Source organism: Belonocnema kinseyi, chromosome 1 (genome assembly GCF_010883055.1).
Source record: "Belonocnema kinseyi isolate 2016_QV_RU_SX_M_011 chromosome 1, B_treatae_v1, whole genome shotgun sequence".
Taxonomy (NCBI): Eukaryota; Metazoa; Arthropoda; class Insecta; order Hymenoptera; family Cynipidae; genus Belonocnema; species Belonocnema kinseyi.
Genome location: NC_046657.1, coordinates 91,043,826 through 91,057,384, shown reverse-complemented (window position 1 = coordinate 91,057,384; position 13,559 = coordinate 91,043,826). Strand labels below are relative to the sequence as shown.

General features: G+C 29.7%; 1 protein-coding gene across 1 annotated transcript in view; it reads left to right on the top strand.

Moving 5' to 3' along the window:
- Positions 1 to 13,559, top strand: part of LOC117182709 (matrix metalloproteinase-2) — a 287,764-nt gene that overhangs the window by 120,927 nt on the left and 153,278 nt on the right. Inside the window, exon 4 of the mRNA XM_033375817.1 lies at positions 13,072 to 13,244. Within this exon, the coding sequence (XP_033231708.1) occupies positions 13,072 to 13,244 (173 nt within the window). The remainder of the gene's footprint in view (positions 1 to 13,071; positions 13,245 to 13,559) is intronic.

Below are 13,559 nucleotides of genomic sequence, written 5' to 3'. Positions count from 1 at the left end.
AAATTAAAATTCGAAAATTTTTTCTAAAGCCTCCAGGGGACTTCGTTTTCGCACGAAAAAATTTTATGTGCCCTTATTGCATCCGGACCCACAATTGGCTTTATGTTCTTTAAATTATATAAATCTAAGTTTCCATAGAATTTTAGAATCTCACTGAGAAAAAAACTAAGAATGTGAAGTTAAATGAATATGATAAAACTAAACTAGAATTAGTATCCGTCCGCTACAGTGAGTGAGGTACATTGTAATAAGATTAATAATTTTACTGACATATAAAGAAAGTACAGGGTTTTTTTGTTCTGAGAATTTTATTTTTAGAATTAATTGTTGAATAAAAAAGTCTTCAAATTATCAACTGAAATTTTACAATTTTAAATACTGAAAATCAGTTTTTTATTTAAAAATGACTGAGTTCATAATGTTCAATTTGGTATTTTTGGCAATTTTTAAAAACATTCATGCATAGATTTTAATTCAATATATCCTGTTTTCACAAAAAAGATCAAAGATAAATCGATTTATCTATTTAGAAACATTCTATGACCGATCGATTTCATTCATACTTTATGATGACACAAATCTATTTATGTATTTGACAGGGCAGGTTATTTTTTATGATAAAAACGAATTTTCTAATTCTTCCAACAAATAACGACAGATACGAAAGATAATAGAGATAAAAGTTTACACGTCTAAAAAAAGTTCAATGAAATTACCTGCTGCTCTTTTGCGACATCTTGCAACGTTTGCGAGAAAAATTAAGAAATTATATTTTTAGCGAAACAAATTTTCCTGGCCTCAACAATGGTTTGGCTGCATAAAGCTGATAGGGTGCCTTTCTTTCATTAGCAGACACATTTTCGAAATACCGTGAAGACTAAAAACGGCATTTTTCAAAGAACTTTTTTGGAGGTGCAAACTTCTATTTTGATTATTTTCGTATCTCTTTAGCCATGCAAATTATTTACCCCACATAAAACTCACGCAATTTGTTTCTTAGGAAAGTAAAAATTCAACAAAAAATTAGCAAAAATGTAAATATGTCTTTTACGAAATAGTTGCGATTTCAACCAAAAAAGATTAAATTTCTGCAAAAAGAGATGAATTTTAAACAAGAGTTGAATTTTCAACCAAAAAACCATACATACACTGGTAAACAAACAATTGAAGTTTCAACCAAGAAGATTAAAAAAATGGTATAAAGTTATTTAAAATTGTTTATAATTTATTTTTTTACAAAAAAACGAATTCGGAAAAGTTCGATACATTTTGAACCAAATAGTTGAGTTTTTAATGTAAAAATATTAATGATTAACGAAAAGTGAAACAGTTCAGTTTTCTTTACCAGAAGATGAACTTACAGAGAAGAATGTAATAGTTCATATTTTAACCAAAAAAGGTTTAACTTTTAATTTTAAATTGAAAAGAGTTGAATGCAACCTAGAAATACAAATTTTGAAGAAAATACTTGAATCATCAACTTAAACAGAATACGTTTCAAGCAAGCAGTTGCATTTTTAAGAAACAAAAATTGATTTTCTACTAAAAAAAAAACGGATTTTCAACAAAATACAGTGAAATCCACCCTTTCATACACCCCTTTCGAGAACTGACGCCGCGCCGCAGGTAGGTGTAACAGTGGGTGCGCGGGATCTGCGGTTATCAGCCAGGCGTGAACAAGCAAAAGCGAAGCGGGCCCCAAAATCGGCGCCATAGAAGAGTTTCACTGTGCATAAATTTGCAACCGAGAAGATTAACTTTCTATCAAAAAAGACAAATTTTTTACAAATTACAATAAATTTCAACCAACTATGTTCAAATTTAGAACTATTACGCAGATACACACACACACATTTATAAATGGATTTCAATTATAAATATTTTTGAATAATTTTAATTAGCCCCATGCATCGCTCTACTTTTCTATTTCTTACGATCCGGAGGGGAATTGTCGGTCAAACTAATCCAACAGATGGCGCCACGAAAAGTAGGTCTTACTTTTGCATTCAATTACATCAAGAAAAAGCAACAATAATTAAAAACTTGATTTTATTTGCAAGTAAACAAAAAAAATATATGAAAAAATAAGAGTAACTATTACTAATTATTAAAAAAAATAAATGTCATGATAATAAGTAGATTATTATGAATAAAATTTAATTTTGAGATACATTTTGAAAGCAGTTCGAAATATAAATTTCTACTGATTTATTTTGCTGATATTATTGATTTTATTATTTGTTAAAGTTAAAACAATTATTTATTGTTAGAATTATTAATGTAACTAATAAAAAAAATATTAACATTAAAGACGTCAATGTCAAAAATATTTAAATCATATACATGATCAGAAAAATGAATAAAAAATATATTACGTATATCCAATATGAATATAATAATAATTAAAATATGTAAGACTACATCTTAAGTTGCACAAGGAAGAATCTTTGTACCTTTAAAATCTTAACAATTTCATGTTTTGAAGAAAATACTTTTTTAAAGTAATGGTAATTGTAATTAAAATGTTTGAAGGAATAATTTGTTAAAAAGTCAATGACAAGGCTAATAAATGAGAAAACCTATTTAACATTATTTAATATAATGTATATATTTATTGAAATTGAACCGGAACATCGTATATACATTTATACAATTCCATCATTTATTTGTTGCTCAATCTTGATAGCTATTTTTTCGCTGCATTTAACCCCTAATAATTTTATTACAAATATTTAAATTAAAAGGAGATTTTGAATTAAATAGTTAATTATATTATGGCAAACCTCGTTTCTAAAATGAACAGGCTATAAACTATTAAACTCTATAAACAATCGTACTTTACTCATGACGCACAGTGGGAGGAAGTTCTTTTTTTTCGTTCAGCTTCATGCTTCAAACTTTTGTCTCCTCTATTTGTTTACTAATAATTTTTTCACTCAAAGTATGGATAAAATAACATTTTATACATAACAATTTCTTACGCTTTATTAATTGATCAGGAAAACTTTATATTGCCTTAAATGAATGCTTAGGGACTCATAACATACAAATAATTCGTTTATCATTCCATTTATATGTTATCAACAAATTTCATAAACAAATTGACAAATATTCTTATTATCGGTAATATTTTTGTTTTGTTAAAAGTGCTTCACATTAATGTAGGAATGACATTTAATGACAAAAAAATGTAAAAGTTTATAATAAATATTGTCATAAACAATTCTTGTGGCAAAATATTAAAATTTGAGATTTTTATAATTATACAATAATTTCCTTCAATCACCAGAACGACTTCAGGTATTTCTTAAAATAATAAATATTTAATAATATTTGATAAATTATAACAATTTAAATTTTTGTAAACAAATTAGATAAACAAATTCAAAATTTTCGTCCTTTCGCATAGAAATTCGTTTTGCACAGGAAATGTTTCAAGCTGTTGGACGAATGACTGCTAGTCACAAAAATATTTAAGAAGTTAACAATAACCATTTTTATCAATATTTCTCGTGACAAAATATTCAAATTTAAGGTTTTATCACAAATTTTATTTTCTTTAATTGCTACAATGGCTACGGGTATTCCTTAAAAATGTATCTTTGATAATATTTAGTAGAATATAACAACTTACATGTTTATAAACAATTTACATAAGAAATTTTCAAATATTGGCGGTTTCACTTGGAAAAATTCGGGTTTTTAATCCTATTAGATTGAAAATAAATCATCACACTGCATGCTAAGATTATGAATACAAAACCTTTTAGCATCAACCCACCGACTTCGCCATCAAAAAAAATTTTAATTTGATAAAATCTTAAGTTTAAATATTTTGTAACAGGAATTGTTAATAACAGTGATTATTTTTAACTTCTATAATATTTTTGTTACTAGCAGTCATTCGTCCAATAGCTTCAAACATTTCCAGTGCAAAAAAAATGTCTATGCGAAAGGCGAACATTTTAAATCTGCTTATCTAATTTGTTTATAAAAATTTTAATTGTTATATTTTATCAAATATTATTAAATATTTATTATTTTAAGGAACACCTGAAGTCGTTCTGGCCATTGCAGGAAATTATAATTTGAAAAACCTTAAATTCTAATATTTTGCCACAAAAATTGTTTATCACAGTGGTTATTACAAACTTTAAAATTATGTTTGTTATTAAATGTCATTCCTACATTAATGTGAAACAATTTTAGTAAAAAAATTTTTTCACCGATAATAAGACTATTTGTTAATTTCTTTACAAAATTGGTTTATACCAAATAAATGGAATAATAAACAAGTTATTTGTATTCCATGAGTCCCTAAACATTCATTTAAGACAATATAAAGTTTTTCTGATCAGTTATTGAAACGAAAAAAATGGTTATGTACAAAATTTTAGTTTTTCCATACTTTGAGTGGAAAAATTATTAATAAAAAAATAAAGGAGACAAAAGTTCGCAGAGTCAAGATCTATCGAATTTAATCATATTTAATTTACAACAAAATATTCAAAGTCGCAAGAAAATTGAAGGTTCTGGACATTTTTGAATGAACAGTAAGTTTGTTTATAGATTTTAATAGCTTACAGACGGTTCATTTTAGAAATAAAGTTCGCAATAATATAATTAACTATTTAATTAAAAATTTTCTTTAAATTAAAAATTTTAAATAGAATTATCAGGGGGTGTATGCAGCGAGAAAAAAGCTTTTTAAATTAAGCAACAAATAAATGATTGGACTGTATAAATGTATATATGATGCCCGGTTCAATTTAAATAAATCGAGGCGTCCTAACGATAGGATGCCAACGCACGCGATCGACTAGATGATACTTAACCAAAAATATAAACAATAAAAAGCTAACCAAGAAGTAAGAACTAGAAAGTTTTCGATCGCGGAATTGAACAAGATGGAGCTAGAAGTTGGACAAAACCAGAAGATGCTCGCTCGCTCCATCAAAACATTAAAGTGGTATCTCGGGCGAGTAAAGCATGAAGGTGCTACTTCTCGCTTATAATCTAAACGCGAGAAGTGGCAATCTTCATGCTTTGCTCGCCCGAGATAGAACCTTCATGATTTGATGAAGCGAGTGAGCACCTTTTAGTTTTGGCCAACTTCTAGCCTCATCTTGCTCAATTACGCGAGCAAGACTTTCTATCGCTAACTTCTCGGTTAGTTTTTTATTGCTTTTATTTTTGGTTAAGTACCGTCAAGTCGTGTCGCGTGCGTTGGCACTCTACCGTTAGAACGCCTCGAAATATATACATTATATTAAATAATATTAAATCCATTTTCTCATTTATCAGTCTTATCATTGACTTTTTACCAAATTGTTCCCTCCAAACATTTTAATTAAAACTACCATTACTTTTAAAAAAATATTTCGTTCAATACATAAATTGTTAAAATTTTAAAGGTACAAAGAATCTTTACCTTGCAACTTAAATTGTAGTCTTACATATTTTAATTATTATTATATTTATATAGGATATAAGTGATATATTTTTCATTAATTCTTCTCATCATGTATACGTTTTAAATAATTTTTTCATTGAGGTCTTCAATATTATTAATTTTTTCATAAGCCACATTAATAATTTTAACAATAAATATTTTTTTCTACCTAGAACAAATAATAAAATTAATAATATCAGCAAAATAAATCATAAAAATATGAAGTTCGAATTGCTTTTAAAATGTATCTCAAAATTAAATTTTATTCATATGAAACTACTTATTTTTATTAACTTTTATTTTTTTTAAATAATTAGTAATAATTACTCTTATTTTGTCATATATTTCATCAAGTTTTTAATTATTTTTGCTTTTTCTTAATGCAATTCAATAAAAAAGTCATACCTACTTTTTGTGGCGCCATCTGTTGGATTAGTTTGACCGACATTTCCCCTCCGGATCGTAAGAAAACTACTACACATACACATACATGGCCGTGGCAGGGGGCTGGTTTTAATATTCTTTTGCGGGAATGTCTTTTGTTTGACTAACGCACATGGGGCACGTGGAAATTCGCATATTTTGTATAAACCAATGATTTTAAGTAATATGAATGCATAGGAAATTGACGTACAACTTTAGGAATGGAAATGATTTTCGTGCAGTTTGAGAGAAAAAAATGAAGTCGGACGTCCCTATAGTCTCAAAAACTTTTTTTTCAGACTATTAAATACAAAATTTGACCAAAATTACAGAAATATATGGCCATTAATCACAATGTTTCAGTAAGGAGAGAATATAAAAAATGTCTGTGCTTATGGAAGGAAAACCATTTGTTGTGATAAATTCCGCACATATTCAATTCAATTTTGAACACAATGAAGTCTAAATGAATCTAATACTATACAATTAATAATTTCAAACCAGTAAAATAAAAATATTTTATGATCACGCATTGTAAACTAAATTATTTGAAATATTCAAAATTTAATATTTTAAGTATCTTAAACTATAAATTTTTCAGCATTTTAAATCAAACTTATTTATACATTCAAAAATGTTATATTGCAAGAAGCTTAAAAGGATTGGATAAGTTTTTCCGCTAAAAATGTAATGAGTTACCTATAATTTATTTAGTCTGAGTTTCAAAATATTGGCTCCATCCTACCTTCTATAATGTTTCCAATCGTTTTTAATTAGGTATTTATTATTCTGATTGAGAGGTTAAGCATTTTGATTTTTCCTTAATTACTTACAAGCGGTTTTTTACTCTGCCAAACAAATTTCAACAAGATGAATTTAAGAAGAAGTAAATAAACGTTTTACAATAATATACCCGCTAAATCAGACTGCCTACTTGATAGTACATGTATTGGAAGTTTATTTCCGAAACGTAAGATAATGCTACAAGACAAAATGTTGTAGTTTTCAAATGTTGGCGTTGGTATGATACTTCACATGTATGCAAGGAAAGAAATTTTCTGACGGAGACAAAACTTAAAAAAATATATAATGGATTTCAAGGGATTCATGAAAATCATTTCATTCATTAAAAGAATTCGTGGAATAGAAGGAATTGATGAAATGAACGGAATTTAAAGAATTTAAGGAACTCACAGAATTCAAGAATTTCACAGAATTCAAGAGTTTCACAGAATTCAAGAGTTTCACAGAATTCAAGAGTTTCAGAGAATTCAAGAGTTTCACATAATTCAAGAATTTCATAGAATTCAAGAATTTCACAAAATTCTTGTAATTCGCAAAATTCAAAGTATTCACGAAATTTATGAAATTTTCGGAACGCGCACATACCATTGCATTCGTGGAATTCAACGAATTGGTGGAATTCGCGAAATTCATGGAATTAAAGGTATTCATGGAATTCGAGGTATTTGTGGAATTTAAGGTATTCATTTAATTCATAGAATTTATGGAATTCTCAAGATTGTCCGAATTTACAAGATTCATGAAAGTCACGGAATTTGACAAATTCACGAAATTCAAGATATTCGCAGCATCAAACGAATTTGTTAAAATCAAGGAATGTTTGAAATTCACGTCATTTACGAAATTTCAGAAATTCATGGAATTTACAGAATTCATGGAATTTTCCGAAATCACGGAATTCGCGGAATGCATGCAATTCATGTCCGTCAATTCCTTCAGTTCCATGAATTCTTTGGATTTCGAAAAATTCCTTGGATTTCGTGAATTCCTTAACTTCCGTGAATTCCACTAATTTAATAAATTCCATGAATTCCGACAATTTCACAAATACCATCGATTCTGCGAATTTTGTAAATTCCGCGAATTCTATTAATTCCGGGCGTTACATGCATTTCGTGAATTCCTTAAATTCCATGATGACATTCAATTCCGTTAAATCCTTAAATTCCACGACGTCCGTGTATCCCATAATTTCAGCGAATTCCGCTAATTCCATCATTGCAGTGAAATCCGCGAATTGCGTGAATTTGATGAATTCCGTAAATTTCTTGAATTCCATTTATTTCATGAATTTCGTGAATTTCGTAAATTCCTTTAATTCCATGAATTCGAATAATTCCTTTAATTCCATCAATTCCTTAAATTTTGCGAATTCAATTAATTTTGTGACTTTCGTAAATTTAATGAATTCCGTAATTTTTTTTGAAATCCATAACTTCCATGAATTTGATTAATTCAGCAAATTCCATGAATTCCGTGAAGTTCACGATTTCCGTGACTTTAATGAATTCCGTGAATTCCTTGAATTCAATAAATTCCGCGAGATCCGTGAATTTAGTGAATTCCGCAAATTTCAAGAATTCTTTGATTTTCATGAATTCGATGAATTACTTGAATTCGGTGATTTTTGTGAATTCCGTAAATAACATGAATTTCGTAAATTTCTTGAATTCTGTGACTTTCATTAATTTCATAAATTCCGTAAATTCTATGAATTTGATTAAATTCATTAATTCTTGGAATTCTTTAAAATCCTTGAATTCGAAGAATTTCGAGAATTCCGTGAATTTGAAGAATTTCATGAATTCTTTATACGCAATGAATTTGGTGAATTCCGTGTGCACAATTTTCGTCTTACAAAGGCATGTATCACATGCATTGGAATGCTGGACGGCGACTTACCGATTTACAACACTTACAATCCATGTATCGCTGCTTCGTCATTCCAATACCATATTTGCAATTTTACCTTTCTCTTGTATTATAGAAGTGTTGTAGAAATGCTGTAGATTTCCAAACATTTTTAACTGTATACTATATGACTGTCACATCATTAAACGGTATAATTTTTACATGTTGCTAACCCATATACTTTTGACTTTTCAATCGGTATATTGCATAAACATTATATTTTTTGTACTTAAACCTTTTGTTAAACTAAAAATATAAAATCTAACCAATAAACATGTATGCGTCATATGTGTTACAAACGAAAACTGCACAGGGCGTATTGCAGGCAAGTGCATTTACTCAATTCAATCCGATTGGGAACAATTCACACAATTAGCAACAATTTAAACCGATTTAACTTTTGATTACTCTTAATCGTTATTAATCGTGTCCAATCAAATATTTCTGGGAGGGTATTCCAAACACAGGTAAAATTATTAGATCTTTTAAAAACACATATTGTTGAGATCCGTCCACTCAGTGCCGCCACCAAGGCAAATTATAAAATGGAATACGCCATATTTTTTTGCTAATTTTATGGTAAAAAAAAAATTTTTGTGCTCTTTAAACTTCGGAAAAAAGGATGGCGACGCTAGCAGAACGTTCACTCAGCGCCGCCACCTACGAAAACTCACTAAAAATTATTATAATGTGAAAAACGATAAGCGGAGATTTTTATGCTTCTTTTTGCTCTATGTCAACATATATTCAGTTTGTCAAAAAAATACCCCTAACTTTAACAATGTAACTTTTAGCAACACCTTTAACAACCTTTAACAATGTAAACATGATTTAGGGCTTCAAATTAATCACATGACACTTAAAAATTTCGCCATCATCATAATTTCCCCAAAACTACCCTTCCACGTGAACGTATGCAGCAGATCATTTAAATGTATGAAAAAAGCATTAAAAATAATCAAACTTAGAAGAAACTGTTAGTTGATATTTTTTTTCTCTTTTTTTGTTCTCCAATAATATATAATACGTTACCCATAAACTACCCCTAAGTCACACATATCCTCCCCTCGTCGTCAAAATGTTTTAAAAGTTGGAAAACCACCTTGAAGAAAGCCAAAATGATTTAGAACTCCAAATTGATCACATGGCACTTCAAAATTTCCCCCTTTTCATAATCTTCATGAAAAACTACCCTTCCACGTGAACCTATGCAGCGGAACATATATATGTCTGAAAAAAGCATAAACAATTATAAAACTTGGAAAATACTGTTAGTCGATATTTTTGGCTCTTTTTTTGCTCTTCGATAATATATAATAGGTTACCCAAAAACTATCCCTAAGTCTTACATACCCTCCCCTCGTAATCAAAAACGTTTAAAAAGTTGGAAAACCACCTTGAACAATGCACAAATAATTTAGAACTCCAAATTGCTTACATAGCACTTCAAAATTTCCCCCTCTTCATACTTCTCCCGAAAGACTACCCTTCCACGTGAATTTAAGCAGCGGAATATACGTATGTATGAAAAAAGCATAAAAAAATAATACAACTTAGTTGAAAAACCACCGTTAACAATGCAAAAATTATTTAGAATTCCAAATTAATTACATGACACTTCGAAATTCCCCCCTCTTCATAATTTTCCTGAAAAACTACTCTTCCAAGTGAACGCATGCGGCGGAAGATATATGTATGGAAAAAGGATAAAAATAATACAACTTAGAAAACACTGTTAATCGATATTTTTTTACTCTTTTTTTGCTCTTCAATAATATATAATACGTTACCCAAAAACTACCCCTAAGTCATACATATCCTTCCCTCGTCATCAAAAACGTTTTAAAAATTGGAAAACCACCCTGAACAACGTAAAAATGATTTAGAACTCCAAATTGATTACATCTTCCAGAGGAAGATGTTCTTTTGCATACGTTCACATGGAAGGGTAGTTTTGGGAATATTATAATGAGAGGAAAATTCTAAGTGTCATGTAATTAATTTGGAGTTCTTAATCATTTTTACATTATTCAGGGTGGTTTTCCAACTTTTAAACCGTTTTTGTTGACGCGGGGAGGGTGTGTATGACTTTGGGATTTTTTTAGGAAACGTATTATGTTATCAAAGAGCAAAAAAAGAGCAAAAAAATATCAACTAACAGTTGCTTCTAAGTTTGACTATTTTTAATGCTTTTTTTATTCATGTGAGTGTGTGTGTGTTCTGCTGCATACGTTAACGTGAATGGGTAGTTTTGCGGAAATTATAATGAGAGGGAAATTTTCAAGTGGCCTGTAATTAATTTGGAGTTTTAAATCATTTTTACATTATTCAAGGTGGTTTTACAACATTTAAAACGCTTTTGATCACGTGGGTTGACTATGTATGACTTAGGGGTAGTTTTGGGGAACGTATTATATATTATCAGGGAGCTTACTTACTCTTTAAACGTTTTTAATCACGAGGAGAGGGTATGTATGACTTAGGGGCAGTTTTTCGGTAACGTACTATATATTATCGGAGAGCAAAAAAAGAGCAAAAAAGTATCAAGTGACTTTGTTTTCTAAGTTCGATTAATTTTAATGCTTTTTTCATACATATATATGTTACGCTGCATACGATCATGTGGAAGGGTAGTTTTTCGGGAAAATTATGAAGAGGTGGCAATCTTGAAGTGCCATGTAATCAATTTGGATTTCTAAATCATTTTTGCATTGTTCAAGGTGGTTTTCCAACTTTTAAAACGTTTTTGATGACGAGGGGAGGGTATGTATGACTTAGGGGTCGTTTTTGGGTAACGTATTATATATTATCGGAGAGCAAGAAAAAAGAAAAAAAATATCAACTAAAAGTTTCTTCTAAGTTTGATTCTTTTTAATGCTTTTTTCATACATATAAATGTTCTGCTGCATACGTTCACGCGGAAGGGTAGTTTTAGGGAAATTATTAAGAGGGCACAATTTTCAAGCATCTTGTGATTACTTTTGAAGCCCTAAAACATGTTTGCATTGTTGAAGGTAGTTTTCCCATTTTGAAAACATTTTTGAATACAGGGGGTAGTTGTGTAAGACTTAGGGGTAGTTTTTTGGGAAAAGTAATATATGTCATCATAGAGAACAAAAGCAAAAAAAATACACTTATCGTTTATCGCATTATATTCATTTTTAGTGAGTTTTCGTAGGTGGCGGCGCTGAGTGGACGTCCTTCTAGCGCCGCCACCTTTTTCTCCGAAGCTTAAAGAGCAAACAAATTTTTTTTTAGCATAAAATTAGCAAAAAAAAAAGCAAAAAAATATGCTGTATTCCATTTTATTATTTGCCTTGGTGGCGGCGCTGACTGGACAGACCTATATTGTTGTTATAATTTTTATATTTTTTTCATATAATTTAAGTCGAACTACTAAACATTTTGCAGTATTTCTGTAATTTTTCATATTTATCGTGTATTTTCTCCAAAATCATCAGTCGTAGGATATAAACATATTTAACATAAAATGTGTCTTATTAAAAGATCTACAACTTTTATATAAGACCTTTTTGTACATTTTTATTATTGACTGAAATAAACGGAAAAACATGAATTTATTATAGTTTTAGTTTACCCTCGTCTTCATTGCGGATATAAGAAATCTCACTAACAATTCTATGTTGCTAAACTCGCAATGTACTTTTTGCTTTTGGCATTTTCAGTTCGATGTAAACAAAACAAAATCACGACGATAACAGCAAACTTGACATAATCTTTTCTAACCTAATTCGACCCGACGTGTTTCCAACAAGAGCCACACAATCTGCCCCCTTGCTGCCACATTTGAAAAATCCGACAGACCCGATATCGGAATTCGGGAATAAGTTGGACAATTTCCGCACGGGAAAACACTAATTTGTAACAGGAAACATAACGGTTAATATTTCGAACAAAAAAGATTAAAATTTTTAATTCAGAACAGCTTAATTCATTTAGAAAGACAAATTTTCAATCAGAGTTCAACCCTCAACTAAAGCAGGTTTAAATAGGTGAATTTAAAACAAAACAGTTAAAATTTCGACCGAAGGAATACCTTTTTAATTGAAATAATCAATCTTCAGTTAAAAAAATTAATTTTTAACAAAGTTCAACTTTGGACCAAGTAGCTGAATTTTACATCAAATTGTTTATAAAATCTTAGTAAGATTTTTTTGGCCTTGGCGTTGGGGGGAGGGGTGTTAGACCATACATCACAGTATCTCATGGTAACATACATTTTCTTGAAATTTAGTGTACTAATATAAGTACTACAGTAAGAGCTATATTGCGCTGTTTTTTAGTGATTCGCAGACGTGGAAATATCTGACGTATAAGAAATGGTTTCAACTGCTTAAATCCTCACCACACCTAAACGACTTTACGTAAATTATACACAGCTCGTTAAAATAAAAATGTGCGTTAAAAAATATCGTATAAGCTTAATTCAACACTAAACAGTACTTAAATTGATTTTTCAGAGTTTCGCAGGCATTCCTGTTACTGGTGAGATCGATGAAGAAACAAAAAAATTGATGTCTTCGAGAAGATGTGGCTTACAAGATAAGCCTGATCCCAGGTACGCGAATATGAGGCGGCACAAAAGATTCACCGTTCATGGACAGAAGTGGCCCTCACCAAACCTAACATGGAGGTAAGATTCCTTTTCTTTTTAATGTACAATATTTTTTTATAATTTTATTGAAAGCAGGTTACAAAAATAAAAAAAAAATTAGCTTTGACAGTCACTAAATCCCAAGGCGTCAAATGATCCAAAAAGTGGATAAATTCATTGCAGTGAAAAAATATTTAACTACTGCGTTTATAATTACAACTAAACATGAAATTCTATTTAAGTATGGTTTTATGTCTGGTCCCAAATGACCTTCACTTAAATCGAACCCAACATTTTCATTCTCTGATCGTAAACATTCCGGGCCGCATGAATCATTTCTGTCAGTGACGGATT